We start from the raw sequence: 19,743 nt of genomic DNA, 5'->3' as shown, positions 1-19,743 counted from the left end.
TAACTATTTTACATACTAGTAGTACAACTTGAACAAAAATGTTACATTCTTCACAACAATGATATATTTTATAACATAACAAAAACATCATGATAATGGTTTTGATAACAAACATGATTAAAAATATAATCCACTATTAAATACTCATAACTGAAACATAATTTCTATCTATGCAGTTTAGAAAAAAAAAGTTTATTTTATAACATTAACTAATTTATATTATGCTAGAGGACTTTATCCCTTGCTTGCCAACCAAAACTTTAAACTCATAACTGTCATTTGTACCATTTTTTTTAATTATTAAAGAATCATGGTTGGTGAAAAATGAAATACCGAATATTTTTTTTTATAACAAAGAAATTATATTATATGTTATTATAAACTATAACTTATAAGGTATGATATAGACGTACATAGGAATTATTTTCACTATGGGCCAATTGACAAACTAATTCTAAAATACACTTCTGAAGAATTGGTAGAATAGTTGTCTATGATTTTGTGTACTGACAATTCCTAGCACAAACTTTGTAACACTAAGGTTTTTTTTATTTTTTTTTATTTAAGCTTTGTAACAACACCAAGGTTATTAGCTACATTAACCGCAAACTTAAATACTTCTTTAAATCTTCTCTCAACATTTGACCTTATCTCACTGATGAATGATTGAACAAATTTTATACTTTCAACAGCTGTATATAAATAAATATTATGAGCTTTTTGAGATTAACAGATACTTGGTGTGTTATACCTTACAATTTTTTAACAATAAATAGAGTAATAATAAATTCAAAATCACAGATTTTTTTATGGAATGAATGACTTATTGGATCATCGTCTTTATTGTCAGTCATTATTTGTTTTAATATAATAGGCAACACATTACCTTTGAACTTGTATTTGTATCTAAAGCAATATGCATAAAATGTCTTACTTAGTTGAATCTGAAATTTCACTATGGGCTCGGGCCTAGGGCATTCCTCCCTCCTATATACGCCACTGATTAGATGTCTATCATAAGTTTTAATAGAATTAAAATAATAAGTGGCTACTTAGTAAATACTTACATAGTTATATTTATTATTAGTATAGTTAATTTTATATTATATGACAACTTTAATATTGGTTGTAGATCTCTCAGTTTATCAATGTAAAATAATAAATAATTGAATAAATAATAAAGTTGTTTTTAAAAAATATTCCCGAAGACCATAATCCAAGAGAGGTATCATGTTGACATATTTAATGAGGGGTGTCATTGGTCTTCTTAACCAACACATAAGAAATGATTTTTCTAATCCTGAAAAGTTTACTAACATACTTGGTTATATAATTTACATATTATTATATACTATACATGCAAAACCATACTAAGGCCCAAACCCCTCCATACCTACTAGCAAATACATAATATATAACAAAATAATTTATTTTTGCGGGTAAAGGTACATTATTCTTTTAGACAAACAAAAAAAGGAACATCAGCTATGGATTAATAATTTTTATATTTTTTAATATTGATATTGGGAATGACCAATTGTTTCAAGTAACATACCATTCAAAAATAACCAAGATAAAAAATAGCTCCAGTCAAAAATACCAATGATACCTCCCCTGGGTTAAAATAAAAATACATTAAATAAATAAGTTGTAAATCATTTTTGAATACTAATGCTTAATGGACATTTTTTTCACCCATAAATATTAAATGTAACCAAGTAGATATCATGTGAAAATTATCTGGCACATTTTAAAAACCAAACACCTATTTCTGTTTTTAAAAATGTTGTATATTCTTTATTTGCCTTTATATTATTAGTAGACATAAAAATTAAATACAACAACATAAAATAGAATAATTAACATACACAATATGTTTATTTAAAAAATTTAAATGTCAAAGAAAATTTGTTTATTATAACATAAATATAAATACAAATACTACAACACTAGGTACTAATGATAGCATTTAATATTACAATCAGAAGTTTACAGTTAGATTTACCATAAACACAATTTGTACTTACGTTTAATATCTCACAATTTTGTTTTAAAATAATACTTTGAATTTAAGTTGTATTTTGAACATAACTGAAATAATAAAGATACACGTCATAAAAATAATATTGATGTATAATACTAGAAAATTAACTAATTTATGTATGTATTATATATAATTTACTGATAATATTTATAAATATCAAATCAATATATTAAGTCCATGAAATCAGTAATCACCATTAGTAATAAATTTGCAAATATATTCCAAAATCTAAATCTATAGATGAAAACTTTAAGTGTTATTTTAAATTTTGTTACCTAATTTATTTTATTTTCACATTAAGTAAATTTTTTTACTTATATATAAAACCTAATAGGTACATTTAAAATATTATATTTTATTTTGTACATTTTTTCTTTATATAAAAAAAAAATGAATAGTCAGAAATATAAAATATTGTTTATAAATTATTCTATTATATGTATTCTAAATAGGCACCTAACTGTACTGTCAAAGTATATCACACTATTCTGGACTTCATAATAATGTATATACATACAAAATAATACGAAATATGTGAAGCAAGTATGGCTATACTTAAAATGAATACTGAATAGTAACTAATGAATTATAAGTAATAAATAGTGTACGGTACAGATACTGATTTATATTTAAGTAAATAATTTTCTATGATATAATATTGTAGAAAAATATGTGATTAGATTTAGTGTTGGGCGAAGAAACACGGTAAAAGACGATGATTAAAGTTTATATTTTTAACCTCTACAACTTAAAATGTATAAATAAACATCCACTGAATAATTTTTCATTACCAAAAAAAAACAAGTTGATGAAATAATTCATACACACAGTAGGGTTTGGATTTTGAGGGAAAATAAACAGTATAAGAACACTTAAAATGAGCAAAATTTTTTATGTAAAATTAAGCAGTAAAAAAATGTATTATGTTTCTGCCAATTAACTTTTGACTGTGTACTATAATACAATATAACAATAGTTCTCATAGGGTTGAAAATAATTTTAAATGGTTTGCCAAAAATTAATTTTAAAAATGTTATTAATATAAGTAATATGAGTAAAAAATATATATACAAATGAAGATTTATAGTTTCTTTTAGCTATAGGAATTGAAAAAATTTAGGTGGAGAGGTTGGATGGGTAACCTTCCATTGAACATTATTTTCAAAAAGATTGGATTAATATCTTGAGTTACCAACTCAAAAAGGTTGAGAACTGCTGCAATACAAGACAATTTACCTATACTAATAAAAACAGATTTTAACAGTAGATTCCCTATAATATAATACATACAATGATAATATAAAGTTAGGATGTTTATGACTTCCATATTTTTTCTTTTAGCCATGCTCAATGCATGCCAAGTTATAAATTTATTTTGTATAACATAGAATCTGTTACATTCAATTTTCTTTTACATATTTTTGCAAATTTAGGGATTTTTAAGAATAAATATATATTTTGAAGAAAAAAAAATAATAATAAATGCATATTTTTCTGAGAACAATTAATAAATGTATTTTAAATTAGAAAATCGCTCACACCATAAATACTGCTGTTGGATAGTTCCTTAAACTCATGTAAATTCACGTAAAAACACATAAACACCACATATATGCCTATTGTAAACTAACCTTACAGATTGTATATTTTCCAAATAAATGTTAAAAAAAAAAAAAAATTAAAAAAACTATTTTTGTAGCTTAGTTTTTTAACCAACTTTTATAATATTACATAAACTATAAGGTAAGGATTGTTGGTTTTGCAGGAAGATAAATGAGAAAATATTATACATATAGTTGTATAGAAGGCTTTTCTTTACTAGCTCTACTTTTATCCATAATTTTTAAGACTGATAAAAGAGTGATGATGTCTAATGAACATAGTGACTTTACCTAATAAAATCTTCAGTTTTCTAATGTATTGTGTGCCATATGTAGTCTGCTCAAAACTGGGCACTAACTAGTTGGTTTCAATTCATAATAACTTTGTAACTTACTAGTTGAATTAGATGTGTAAAATTATCTAATCCAACATTAAGTAACTGGTTATTTTAGCAGTTTATTTTTCATTCCAAAAATCCAAATTTCTCACAAAACTGCTGAATTTAAATGAAATAATGAATCCTATTAGTATCTATAGCCATGATCATAATTTATTAATAACAAATATTGAATGTTTTCAATTTTATGATAAAATCATTTCTCTTATCATATTACTTCTTATTAATTATTTATATTAGTAAATATATTTTTATATTGTAGTAATACAATACACCTATTTCTTGTAAAGCACTTAAACCGCGATGCCTAAAATTATAATGGCCAACATATGTACAGTACATATTATACAAATATAGTATCATACTGTTCGTAAATTTCTTATTTTGTTATACATTCAGTGTTCTAATGACTAATATTCTAATTTGTTTCCAAGTTATAGAGGTTATTAGTATCAGTACCAACCTACTTAAAAGTTGAGACACTTTATCAAATTATCGGTTAGGTCATCAATAATTTAAGTTAGATACTGAGACACCGAGTAATTAATTTATGTAATAACTAACATATTTTCAACAAATGGGTTTTAAATTTATATTTTCAAATATTTAAAAAAAAAATAATTTCTAACTTCTACTCTAAGTTTCTATTTTCACCAAACTAACTTTTAACTAAGTTACAAATTTAGAAAGTTTCAAAACTAACTTATATTCTAACTTGTTAGTTTTTGTTTTAAAGTAAATTAACTTAAATCATTTGAAAAAAAATGTCTAACTTGCCAAGCTTTGGCTTGACTACACAAAGTTGTTTTAGAGGTTAGGGTGGATGTATTTTCAACATATGTTTTAGTATTATTCTGTTAAGTACCTCGTCCCGTGAAAGTTACAGCCTGGAAAAATTTACATTAAACAACATAATATTGCAAAGTGGAAATTCACATATTTTTAGTCAAAAAATTTGTTTATATTAATTTATAGTATATTTGTATTTAATAACACAATTTTAAAATGTCATATTGGATATTTTTGCCATATTTTGATATTTATTGGTTATTTTTGAGTTGTACATTTTTGTGTATTTTAAAAGTCATAAACATCCTAAACATGAATTCATAAAGCTTAAGAAACTAGCGCTTCCAAGTACTATACTAATGCTACTGATACATCTATCAGCATTTATGATATATGGGAAGTACTTTAATTATATTATTTTTAACATAACATCGAACATTGTAAATTCTTATAAATTTGTACCGTAATTAAAAACACAATTATTGTAATAAATTGGTTATCTAACACGATAAATTAAAAATATAAAATAAAAAAGTAATAAGTCAAAATTAAACTTTTTCTATTTTTATAGAATTTTAAAAACATATTTGTATATTAGTAATAACTATTAATATTGTCTTAATTTTTTTTTTTTAAGGATTACTTTTAAATTTGACAAACCTTATTTTATAGTTACATACAAGATGTATTTTATATTATTTTTACATAATATTGACCCATATATGAAGAAAAAAGTTCAAAGAATGAACTTATTTTAAAATTATAAATACAATAATAACAAACTTTAACTATTGGATAGTCATATTTTTGTTTATCTAAGATTAAATATATTGACTTAGATAATTACCCATTTTCATTAGATCCTGAAGGAATTAGAAGTTCATTAAATGTTTGACATCTAAGATCCAATGAGTCTTCAGTATGAAGAAGTGTTGAAAATTTCTAAAAAATAAAATAGAAAATAAAGATGTTCAATACACATGACTGTTTATTTTCAAAATAAATTTCTACAAAAATCTCACTAACTTTTTGACGTCTATGTTTTTGTAATTTATTGAACTTATTGATTTCAGACAGTTTTGTTAAACCTATCTTTCTGTAATATTTTAATTCGTTTAATCGCAGTCTCAGTAATTTTTCATTTTTTACACCTTCAATCAAGGCTCTATGAGTGTCAATAGTCATAAATCTTGACATTTTCACTAAACGCTCCACAAACGTTTGTTCAGAACTAAAAATGTAAAAAAAATATACAACTGTACATACTATAATTTTCAATGAAAACTTGTTAAAAAATGCAACTTTAAAAGTTATGAATAGGATTTTTTTTTTTTAATAAATATAAAACTATAATATTCATGGTTTGGTGCCACTGAGCAAGCATAAACAATAATTGTATTAGATATTATTTTATTTAGAGATAAAAAATTCACAATAATATGATATACAGTTAAATTTAGTTTATGTAATTTATTTAGAAAAATAAGAACACACTATATTAATATTACACCCAAAACATTTTGGAGTAAAAAATATTACCAATACCTAAATAAATGAAAAATTTAGAAAATTATGTTTTAAGGTTTGGTTTTCGATACACTTTAAAAAACTATTATACTCACAATTGTTTTATTTTTGGTAAATCTTTATTTTTGTACATTGCAAAATGTTCGATCAATCTATAGTTGTGAACACATTTTTTAGCTATTCTTCGATCCCACAAAATATTATTATAACGTTCTAAAGCAATTAATGCTTTTACTGTAACATAAATAATTACATCAGTAACATTAATCAGATATTAAAATGTCTTATAAACAACATTATACCTTTTTTAATATTGAACACTGCGCTCGTACATGAATCTCTTGATTTCTAGAAAATTGATTTAAGTTAATATTAATTATAGTTATTCACAAGATACGACCATATGATATCTTTAATTTTAATCACTATTTAATATTACTTGCCTAAATTAAAATTAATTTAATGTTTAAAAAGACATTTTTTTAAAGATTATTTTGGACAAGAATCATAGTTATACTGCCGTCATAAGCAAAAACGCCGTAAGTCCCAAAAAAATAAAAAATGAGGTTATAAACAAAAAATTATTATGAAATTCGGCTTGTGTAGATGAATATGCCGTACGTCTGAAATATTACTCCAAACATATAATACGATCAATAATCAAATAACTCAAACGCCGTAAACCGTAGAAAAATTCATGGGTACTAGGTAATAACGCCGTAAAATCACCATACTAAGTATTAACGCAGTAAGTAATATTGAAGATACGGTATTTTATTTTAGTACATAGTACAAATTTTAATTGGCGGCATTTTGGCTTAGTAACACGGACTGGTTTCACATTATCGCCGTGAAGACGCTCCAAACATTCGTTATTTACCAAGTGATGTCACTAAAACTTTTATGCACCAACATTTTATAGAAAAGTTCCCTGAATTAGACCGTAATTTTATTTCGTATGAATATTATCGATGCAAGGTAAAAGAAAAAAATATAGATAATTTTATCATATCAGAAATTGTTAATTACGAGTTACGGCATTCTTGTTTTTGAATAGTGTAGCAAAAGTTTATACCAATACTAAGGTACAATGAGTAAAGTAAAATATCTTGTCAATTATTAATTTAATCATATTTATTATTGTTTCATTGCATTCGTTAGGTAAAATTACATAAGAAACCATGTATCATATTTAAATAATTAGAATGTACAAGGTGTTATGATTTTATGAAAATACAAAATACAAAAACGCGTTTTTCTCAAAATGGTTTTTCGGTGACCTACGGCGTTTTCGCTTATGACGGCAGTATAGGAGTATATTGCTATACTAATATAATATAATAAATATAACTATATGAAAAATTTACGATAGAACATCTTCATTTCAAGTAAAATATATAAAATATAATAAATATATTAAATTAAAAATATTGATCTATATTTTATATGATGGTATATCTTACAAAGGTATCTTTAGTATCCATCACATCTTTTGTAGTGCCGTTAAATTTTTCCTTAGAAAGTTTTGAATGAAAGCAGTCTAAATTAGTTTCAAAATCATCCACATTGTCCAAGGAAGATTCGGCTGTATGCATGTAAGGCTAATGAAAATAATAAACTTAAAGTAGTTACTATCAATAACATAAATAATATAATATAATTTTTTTACAACATACATATTCAAATTCATCAGCAATGTTATCATAACTAGTATCAGAGAATAAATTATGATCCACTATAGGATACTTCATTTCAACAGGTTGTTTAAAAAACCACGTACGATCTAAAATAATTGGTTTATTTGATGGTGGCTTCCACGTTCCTCGTCTAATTGGATCATCAAAGTATCGGAGTAAATACTCTTTTTTTATTTCTATTCATTAAACATAGATAAATACATAAATAAAAATATGATAATAATATTCTGCAATTAGTTCCGAAGTATAATAACCTATTAATTATACGAATTATAATAAATTATTAAAAAAATATTATTAAATTATTATACAAATATAATTTTACATAAAACCAAACATATTAAAAAATTAAATAGTCTTATACACAGAATGTATTCAAAAATGATTAACGAAAATGTAGTATATACCTTCAGGAGTTCTTATTATAAAATAATTAACTTTTCCAAAATGTTCATAAAAATTAGTTTTATTGAATTCTTCTGAAATTTTTTCCCAATTACCATAACCATATATAGCCGTGTAATCTAATAATAACTCTAAATCTGATTTATTCCATGTATTTTTTTCATTTACTATTATTCCTTCTTCTGTATCTGTTGTTATCTAAAAAATTAATTATTAGACTTGAATAAAAATCATAACAATTAATTATTAAACAATTACAAGAGATTAAGTAGATAGCTAGCTATCAGTACCTATACAAAGATTTAAAGCATACAATTAAAAATTTATATTTTGTTACTTAAAATATAAAAAAACTAAAATTAAAAGTACAAAAATAAATCTTTGCATTGATTTAATGGTAAAATTGAAACATAATAAATTGAAAAAGCTAAGTCAAATTACAATACTTAAATTCCGCTTACATTTTAAAATCATTTTGCTTTTATCAATTTGTGTTCTAAGGATTGATGAAATTTTAAATATATCATGCCTTAATGATATTGATTAATGAATTAAATATTTAAAAATGGAATTGAAACATATTTGTGAAGTTTAATTTATTATTTGTACATTGCCACCTATAACTGGCCCAAGGGCCAATAGTTGGAAAACACTTATCTATTTGGTAATTATGTATTAAATAAATATAAAAGTTAATTGATATAATTTGTAACTTGTACATTGTATAACTCTCAGTAATGTCCAAATAAATAATAAAATATTAAGAAATTGTATGATTTAATTTTCATATTTCATTCTATTTTAACTAAAAAATTTTATCATTTTATTATATCATATTATTTTATATTAACAAAATTTTTTACAAATTAAATCAATTAATTTTTATAATTATTTAATAAATAGTGGATGTCCACTTCATGAAATGAGCGATTTCACTAAATGGATGAGACGTATACAAGAGCATATTTTAGTGATTTAAGAATATAAGTTGCAAACCTTGGTAACTACTATTTTAGGTGTGGTTTGTGGTTTAATGGTATACCACCAAGAAAACAAAAAGCTACCCATACCATATTGTTGATTTATTAAAATATCAATAAATATAAAATATAATTTTTTTTTTCGTATGGCGCTAGTCTGGGAGTAGGCCGACAGCCTAGTTCAGATGCCTATTTGGCAGAATTTTGATTGAGCACCCGTAGGTTCCTGCCATACCCGGTTGGGGGATGGAGGCCTCTCTCTCCAGACATGTGTATGCACGGAGAAAAATGCCCCCCGTGACTGAGGTTCAAATGCGCAAGTTGCAACCGACGCCCTAGTCTACTCGGCCACTCCCTCCCACTATACAAAATATATATATTTAACTTACACTAGATGTTAGATTAGAAGTTTTGAAACATCCCATTTCAACTGCATCTTCATATGTAATTAAAGGTTCAACATGGGCATATGTTTCAAGAAGTTGCCAAATTCTCCGATTTAAAATTAAATTTTCAAATTCTGTTTTTGCTTCTATATAGGTAAAATTATTTAAATATAAAAAACAAAACATTACAACCTTAAACCAACATAATAAAATTATGCAAACAAAATTCTCATAATATAATAGATATATTTATGATTATCTTGAAAAAATATTAAAGCCCATCAACCACTACTAACAGTAGCAAGAACTTTTTTTTATTTCATATATTTAGATGTTACACATTAAGAGGACCAGGACGTGATACCCGCATGTGTTGTCTCCGTCTTACAAGTGCGTAACATAGCAAATTGTGCACTCAGCAGAACACGTGTAGCTCTGTTAATTTAAAAATTAAAGTGAATTGACCTCTTATAAAATCTAAAGTTAAGATTATTATCTAGACAAATTCATAGGCTTTTTATTATATTTTTATTTTAACGCGAGTTATGAGTATTTTAAAATTGTAAATTTTTATACATCTTAAAATACTTATAACTCAAGTTAAAATAAAAATATAATAAAAAGCTTATGAGGTTGCCTAGATAATAATCATACCTTTAGATTTTAGAAGAGGTCAAGTCGCATTAATTTTTAAACTAACGGAGCTACACGTGTTCTACTGAGAGTACAATTTGCTATGTTACGCACTTGTAAGACAGAGACAACACATGCAGGTATCACGTTCTCTTAAGCAACACACCTTCAAAGATTTAAAACCATTAAGCAAATTGTTACATATATAGTGTATTATTTTTGAAAGCCATAATAAACAATTACTTTCTAACATTTCTAACAGCATTTAAAAAATAAATCTAATTGAGTTGTATTAAAATTAAGATTATGTTTATTTTTATTAATTCAACTATTCTTTGAAAATCTCTCTGAAAGTAACTACAATAATTTTAAAGAAGTGGTTGCATACTGACAATACTCACATTCTCTCATAAACGAGCTAGATATTTATTAATATCACAAAACGTTGTGGGCTAAGTGGTTGATAAAGTTTCTTCAGCGGGAAGGTTCTTTATTGTGTGAAACATGTGTTTGTTTTAATAGGTATTATACTCATAATTTGTTTATTATGTCCAGATATAACAGATTGTGGAATGAGGTTTTTAGGTTCAAACATATTAACCTTCAATTAGTTTTTAAAATAGTTATAGTATTATAATAGTGGAATTACAGATACAAAAAAAATAATCTTATCAGCAATTTTACTAGCACATTTTATAAGGACACATAAAAGTTAGAAATTTAAGTTTGAAACCTCTGATTTTAATTTTAAATACCTATGTTTTAGAAGCAAGTTACTTTTAACAATTTTGCCCTTAATAAATATTAAAAACTTTAAAGACAGAAATACTCCTTAACTTACCATTAACATTTTTTGATCTAATATGTTGAGCAACAGAATCCCAATCTGTAATACAATTTCCAGAATTTAATGGATCTATATATTTATCAGAGTGCTCACATAACCATTCTTCTAGAGCATATAAAAACGCTAACTCTTCAATAGCAGTCCAATTGGATCCTTGAAAATAAACATTACTAGAATAAGTCTGAAAAAAATAAAACAAAAATATTATTAATAAAACAAAAAAAATTTAATTAAATACATACTTTCACTTCAGTTATCAAAGTATAGCCATGACTATTTTTATGTTTTCCAATTTCAGCTCCACTTGCAAAACACTAAAAGCATGTAGAATAATATTTTTTTAACATAAATATAAATGTAACAAATAATGGTATAATGCATATTAATAAATAACTAACCACTAGACATAAATAAAAATTTTCACAAGTCTGTTTATTTGAGCAACAGGTATATACAGTAATTAATTTGTAGTTTGAAAATTTATGACTGTCTGTTCGATAACCAATAACTTCAAATTCATCTTGACAGTATGTACAAACTAAACACTTCCCTAAAACCAAAATAATTTATGTTTTTATAAAGTCAAATAATATAAAATTGGTTGATGTAATCAAATATTAGTATAGGAACAATAATGATAATGATGATTATTTCAAATTTTTAACAGATCAAGAAACCGTAACGATTTTATAATAGGTTTAAGTTATTAATATTGATATGCTCATTCAGACTATATAATTACATTGTTTGGTACAAACAATTAGTTTCAACTAGAAGAAAAACTAATTGATCGAATATTTTGCCAGTAATTTCTTTAGCACAAAATAATTTCAATATTTAATGAATTAATAACTAACATATACATAAAAATAATAATTCAATTCTGAATTATAATTGTATCTTAGTGATTTTAAATTGCCATATAATATTCAGTTGTGTGTACATTAAATTAATATTTTTTTTATAATTATTAACTAATTTTGGTCTTAACATAATAGGTATAATATAAGCCTTAAGTCAGTGCTAAAAGTTTAAATTTCCTCAAATTCAATATTTCTCAAAAAATCTCTTGGGGATTAAAAACAAAACAGAAATTAAATTTGAAGTAACAAATAAAAAACACTAAAAATTATTTTTACAAACTTTTGGATTCAGAAGATTCATCAGTTACAATTTTTTGTTCATCAATTGTACATTTGTATTCATCTACATCGTCTAGTGGAGGTGGATAAAAAAAAATATCCAAATCTTCAATAGGAAGTTGCTGAAAATAATAATTAAGAAGATATTTATCAAAGATATAATCAAAATATTTTAGTTGAATGTAAAATTTCAACATAAAAAAAAGTTAATTACTTCTTTTAAAACTTGTTCATATTCACATCTAGGTCCTTCAATACGTTTTGTTCGATCAGGTATTTGAGGTCTTGTAATTAAGGATGGTAACCAAGTTCCACGCAAAATAGGATTTTGAATAAAACGGAATACATATTCTTCCTTAATTTCTATTTATAAATATTTATTAATATTAAATTTGACAAATCGGATAAATAATTTGCAAAACTGATACTAAGTATTTTTATCCAACAATACTCTTAAGTTAATTAATAATGTTTATAAGTTATAACCATTGCGGAACTAAAAATTGAAGATTAATGACAGGTACTTGGAAATATGTTGATTATTTTAAAATAGAAGCAATTAACTAAACTATGTATACACATAACAAATCTATTATATCCCCGTGAGAGTCAGTGACGCAACTTGGATTTGAAAAGGGGCCTTTTTGAACAAATAGCCCTTTTGCAACTGAACATGTTCAAGGTGTATAGAGAATATATTATGGTTTAATAGTAAGATAATTAATTGGAAATGGAGGTATAGAGTATATTGAATTTAATTATCACATTGGTATATAAATGTGGTTGTATGCTTGTGTCAATAAAGGAACATAGGATCCTTCATCAGGAGCTCCTTTAAAACCCAGGTGCAACCATATTTGGCATTGTCATCATCCCTGGTTGTTACACCACTGATGATAGGTGCAACATAATTCAAATTTAATATTGTAGTAATAATATGCCAAAGAAGTTAAATAAAAATGAATTACTCATTGCTGATAAATATGTGCGTTTTCCTCTTGGATATTCCGTGTGTATAATTGTATTATATTGCTTACACATATCTTCCCAATTCCCATAGCCAAATTCTCCAGTACATTGCAATAACAATTGTACTTGGTAACTATCTAATATATTCTTATTTTGCATTGTCAGATCCTAAATAAAAAATAAAACAAAATAGTTCTTCAATGCACAGAAAATAATGTTAATTAAAATAACCATAGTAATAAGAACTTTCTTACTAATTGTCCATTGGCATACAATTTCCACAATATAAATTCATTTTTTAGCCCAAAATTTAATATTAGTTTTATTATAAGGTTTTAAATTATTTCATAGCATATTTATAAATAATTTATTGTATTAATTCTTAGGTACACAAAGTTACACAGTACATTGCTTGTATAAATTCTTATTTACTGACTAGTGACTATTTCTATAAAGTCAGATTAAACAAATGTCCAATGTATAGCATATCATTATAATAATACTATATCATACGATCTGAATCTGAGAAGAACATATTTTAAATATAGCCATATGAAATCATAAAAATAACATTTTAGAAATTATTTAATTGTTTTGGGGGATTTTGTGCAGGAATATCATTAATTATATTTTTTACTTGAGATATTTTGGAAATGATACATTTTTTTATATAATTAGATGATAAGATGATCCCTGAAGATTATAATTTACAATGTTTTAAAAGATAAAATTAATAAAAATTCTTCATTGTTATCATGTAACCTATTGAAACTTAGCCGCCTTTTTCTGTTCCATAGTTTGTCCCATTCTTGAGTATGGCACCACACTCTGGAACTCATACACTGCTTCTGCTAGTTATATGATCGTAGGGGTCCAAAGAAAATTCCTCCATCAACTACTCATAAATTAAATGCACCCTAGATCAGTGGTTCCCAAACTTTTACGACCACGGCACCCTTAAAAAATTGGTTGTGTTTCGCGGAACCCTAATGTCTAATCCAACTCAACTACAATTTTTCTAAATAAAAAAAGGAAAATCAATTCTCTAAACTCTCAAGTCTAAATAATATTTTAATGATATTGTTAATGACTTTTCATTATTAAACTTAGTTAAAAAAAATTTTCAATCAAAAATATTTTAAATAACAAACATAATTAATAAACATAATTTTCTCAATAATCTCATACATCTTTTGGATCTCTTGATATTGTCCCACGGAACTCTAAGGTTCCGCGGAACACACTTTGGGAAACGCTGCCCTAGATTACACACCAATACAACTTCTCTTTTTCTCAGAGAATCATTGTCACTCAACAAATATATTCTTACTATCGATTGCTTCCCTCTAAAAGTGACAGCTCTAAATAACTATTAAATATTTTGTTCAATGTCCCCTGCCTCTGTACACAATCATCAGTTCTTTTCTCATCCTCAAACTACAATCTCAACTCTTATATCAAATCTTATCCACATTGGCAATACCGACCATTTTGTCTCCCACAAAAATTTGAGTATAGTTTTCATAAAACATTTTATTATTGTTATGTATATATATATATATCTAATGGGTTTGTCCTGTACTGTAAAATAAAATAAAACTAGACACCTACAAACCAAAAAATATGATTGGAATAAACTCAATCTAATCAAAACGATCACGAGTTACTAGTTATCACACCACTTACCTCTTAGATTTTATGTACGCTTTTATATGATTTGTTAGGTAATTAGTTGTATTTAAAATTATAATTCAAATTGAATAACGTAATTGTATTAATAAAAAGGTGCACTATTATGCACCTATTGTTTTATTGTCTACAAACATAATGTTGAAATAATGAAACAATAAATACCAATCACCATTTACTAAATGCATAAATTCATAATAAATAATAGTACAATAAAATTAAAATATTATTTTCCTACTGTTGATTTTTGAACACAAAGTATCATATTATGGTGTAGTATTATTGTTAATATAAAATAAATAAATAATATGTGTCAACCTACAAGTTACCTAATTATTTTAAATATTATAGATACCTGATTATTATATCGATTATATCTTATATTTTCCTCTACAATTTCATAATCATCTTCTTTTTCTGTATCTGCTGGAATTTTTAGGTACTGCAAAAATATAAAAAATAATGATAAAACCTAAGGTCTTACAATTAATGGAAATGGTTTAAAAACAACAAGAATGTACAACAATCAACCAAAATATACATAATGATAAAAATACATAGTATAATTATTATTAAGTACATACAACACAAATCTTGCATAAAATATCCTATACTAAAATATCCAGGTAAAAAAAAATGTTAAAAGCCTGTATAAAAAGAGAATATTAATATAACATAATTATTATAAATTAAGTTTTTTTGTTTTTAATTCGATGCATTTTTTATTTATAAATCATATTTTAAAAACATTTAATAATATAACAACTTTTTTTTTCAAAACATGATTATGTAGGACAAAATCCGTTTAAAAAGAGTACTAATGATCTAATGTATCATTCTGCTACTGCAAATGAAAACATTTCTTATTCTTTTTCCTATTATTATTATTCTAAAAATATATAATTAAAAAAATAATGTAATTTTTATTAATAACAATATTCTCTTTTTAACACATTTAATGGGTAGTCGAAATCATAAACATTGCCCTGTTTGCCGTTGTCGACCTCCTCTCAACACATATAGTAGGGTGGGTGTCTCCTGGTAGGTGGTAATTCTTATTACAATGTGTACACTATTTAATTATTCTTTTCATAAATGAATATTAATTACATGCATAGGATTAAGTATATCGTGGCGACACGGGCTAGGCGCTATAATACTAGCAGAGCTCAACATGTTAGACTGGTTTTTAAAATGTTGTCCTATACTGGCTATACTTTGATTATTTTATCTCTGGATTTTTAACTTGGATATTTTAGTACAGGATATTTTATCCTTAACCACACAACACATAAAACATACTTTACGTGTTGGAAAATAAATAGGACAATTTTCTAGACAACCCATTGCTATTGCTTGATCTAATGTCACAACTTGAGGATATCCTGTATGTTTATTAACTAACTTAATAATGTTTTGACCAAAATAACCGTTGACAAAAGTATCGTAATATTCTTTTTTCACATCTTAAAAAATATATAAAAATATAAAACATTAGGAAAACAGTAAATAAACAGTTAACTAATAGAATATACCTTCAGGATATTCTGATCCAACTACACTAGCAACATCTTCCCAACTATCTACAAGTTTTTTTGATCCTAAATGTTTTTCAGTGTCTTCAGAAATCCACTCTTCTAAAGCATCCAAAAGTTTTGTTGAAAACGTACTTGATTTAAAAACTGTCTATAATTAAATTAATGCAAAATTATGTCAGTTTATATTTTTAATTCTGAACCACATATCAACACCTTATACTTACAACTAATTTATAATCGTGGTAATTCTTATGAAGACCAATTTCAGCCCCACTGGAAAAACACTAGAACAATATGAATAATAGTAATTAATATATTTAAAATTCAATAATACCTACCACTTTAAATGTTTAATTTAGTTAAATAAATACATTGTAACTAAGATTTTGATATTATTGTGATTTGAATAAAATTGGATTCAATATTGAACTCATCAATAAAACATTTTTTTGATATGTACGTATACAATAATAATAGGATTTTGACTTCTACTTATAAATAAAAATTAGTATTAATAAACATGAAAATATTGAGATATTGAGAAAAAAAAATTTTAAAAACCTCGGTTCTAAAAACATTTAACAATATCCAGGCTTTCATTATTTCATCATACAATATATATTACATCATGTTTTATTACATATATACTTGGTAATTGATAATAAAGTATAATTTACATAATACATACCATTAAATTGATAAATTGAAGTGAGCCAAATGTTTAATTCTTGGCTTGTTGTCTTATTTAAGTTATTAAAATATTTAAGGTTTATTAAAGAAATAAAATAATATAGGATAGCTATCATATTAAAATAAATTTAAAACATTGAGATCTTTTAAAATTATAAAATTATTCACACTTTTAAGTATATTATTTCTTTAAAATTTCAATTTGGAGTAAATACTTATTATAAGGGATTTTAAGTTCATGCATATTTTTTTTACATAAGTAACCATGCTAAGTGAGATAAAAATCTGCATTACAACAATAGTATTAATAAAATTTAATATATTCTATTCCAAATTAGTCATAAATAATTATCACAATGGCTATTTAGCTATTATAGAAATGTATCACTGTTATAATATGTCTTTTATCTTAACTTAAGCCACGGGTACTTTCCAATGATAAAATGAAAAAAAAAACAATATAATATATACATATATAATAGTAAGTATAACAGGTAGATAGATCATATTTTTCGGTAAGTAGCATACTACCCAAGTCACCAAAAATCTTTTAACCATACATAATATTAAATATATATTTTAATTTTTAAGTAATATTAAAAAAATGAAATCTTTAAAAATGAACTATGTTAATAATTTTAATAATTTAACAATATTAATATTGAATAAATAGGTTAGTTTTAGCACGTAAAAATTAATTGTTACCATTAAGCAAAGAAAAAATTCTTCACAAATTGCACAACGGACAAAAATAATCATTGAGTTGTACGCATTATTTGATTGACATGGAAAACTTGAAATTTCATCTTGACAATAAGTACAAAAATAATTCACTTGTGACTCATGGATACCTTAAACATTTAAAAATAATCAATTAGGTATGAAGCTAAGTACATTCAAATCCAAAAAAACATTTTTACAAGTTACAACACAAAATGTATTTTAGTTTAAAAAACGATGTAGTTGACGATAAGTTTTTATAAATTAGGATTTAACTCATGATTAGTTATTACCATTTATTGAATTTGAATCATCAGAAATGCAAGTTGACATAATGTACTGAATTATAGTTCTTAAAAAATCTACTGGACTACTTTTTTTTCAAACATTTGATATGACATAACTCCATTTGACTTTTGAAAAAACACTGAAATAAAAAATTCAAAATATATTATTTAACTACTTAGTATCTTACTAATTGTTAAGTAAAATAACTGTGATTCTATGTAAGGTCTAAATCACTAATAAGTACATTATTTCATAACAAAATAAAGCAATTTTACAGGAATTATTACGAGAACCTTGAAATAAATCTTGTGTACCACAAACAATTAAAATTGGAAAGCATTTTACAAATTATTTTGATTACCTAGTAGTTGTACTTATTCTATGTGAAAGAAAATTAAAATTACTAAAAAACTTACTGATTATAATCAGTGGTCCATAATTACAACAAAAGAAATGTGCCAAATTGCATAAGTACTCATCACTTTTGGTTTTATATTTTTATTATGCCACTATCATATCAATTACAATATTTCATAATAGAGTACACAGAAAGAGAACAATTATCATAAACCCACTTTTTTTTTACTATTCGATCCATTGATAGTAGAATACTTCTTTCTTATTTTAATAGAGTATTTTAATTTGAATTAAAGAAAATAAATAAGTTTATGCATACTATCTATTTTATAATTCAATAATACATAATTAAAAATATATTTATTTTAAATTCAAGCCAATGCTTGATTTAAATTAATAAAAATTGTAATTAAAAAGTATATTTTTTATTGTAATAAATAATGCTAACCTACAGAAGACACCACAGTAATACATCTTAAGGTACCTACCATTATGTGGTGCAATTCAATGATTCCTCATTCGGCTTTTATTGAAATTGAGGAAGCAAATCCAACATTGAGTACAATTATTATAATAAATTTTATGGCTACGTCGTTTTTAAATTTACATTAAGTGTACATAATACATAATATTGTGTACAAATGATATTGAAGTTTCAAGATAACTGATAACACTTTATCCTATGTCCGACGGCCGACTACTCCTAATCAACAATTCTATAGTGCATTGTGAAATATGGCTTGGTTAACTAACGAAAATCCATATGTTTTTAAGAAATTGATAATATTATCACTCTAAAAATGATAACAATCATAAAAATCTATTGTTCATCTACGTTAGGCCGTCGACGTTATTATAATTTATATTTATTTATCTTTTAAATTCTAAACAATGTAATGAATTTATGTATCTAATGATGTGTCTATATTTTTCTGTCTTCCATCACATTCTTGGGCAGTAATCATGCTTCGATTTTCCACTTTGAGATTGGATTTAGTCAGCACTTAAGGAAGATGAAAGTATACAATTCCCAGTAGTTTTCA

At 24.8% G+C, this 19,743-nt stretch overlaps 1 protein-coding gene across 2 annotated transcripts; it reads right to left on the bottom strand.

The window, feature by feature from the left end:
* Positions 1 to 1,876: 1,876 nt before the first annotated feature.
* Positions 1,877 to 19,371, bottom strand: LOC111036398. 2 transcript variants are annotated; one of them, XM_022318414.1, is made up of 22 exons: positions 19,189 to 19,371; positions 18,349 to 18,482; positions 18,041 to 18,186; positions 16,870 to 16,929; positions 16,643 to 16,793; positions 16,410 to 16,573; positions 15,463 to 15,549; positions 13,418 to 13,586; positions 12,664 to 12,812; positions 12,451 to 12,571; positions 11,706 to 11,857; positions 11,550 to 11,621; positions 11,302 to 11,488; positions 9,831 to 9,973; positions 8,464 to 8,659; positions 8,036 to 8,232; positions 7,823 to 7,960; positions 6,662 to 6,707; positions 6,455 to 6,593; positions 5,859 to 6,063; positions 5,680 to 5,774; positions 1,877 to 2,091 (listed from the first exon to the last, which is right to left on the bottom strand). In XM_022318414.1, exons 2-22 carry the CDS (start codon positions 18,386 to 18,388, stop codon positions 2,070 to 2,072), a joined length of 2,679 nt encoding a protein of 892 aa, XP_022174106.1. In that variant the 5' UTR covers positions 18,389 to 18,482; positions 19,189 to 19,371; the 3' UTR covers positions 1,877 to 2,069. The 2 variants fall into 2 exon arrangements, with proteins under 2 accessions (XP_022174106.1, XP_022174107.1); XM_022318415.1 differs by lacking the exon at positions 19,189 to 19,371 and adding an exon at positions 18,760 to 18,778.
* Positions 19,372 to 19,743: the final 372 nt, after the last annotated feature.

The sequence above is a fragment of the Myzus persicae genome, unplaced genomic scaffold, assembly GCF_001856785.1.
Source record: "Myzus persicae strain clone G006 unplaced genomic scaffold, MPER_G0061.0, whole genome shotgun sequence".
In the NCBI taxonomy this organism is placed as follows: domain Eukaryota; kingdom Metazoa; phylum Arthropoda; class Insecta; order Hemiptera; family Aphididae; genus Myzus; species Myzus persicae.
Note: the sequence above shows the minus strand (reverse complement) of the source record. Positions and strands in the feature narration are given on the sequence as shown.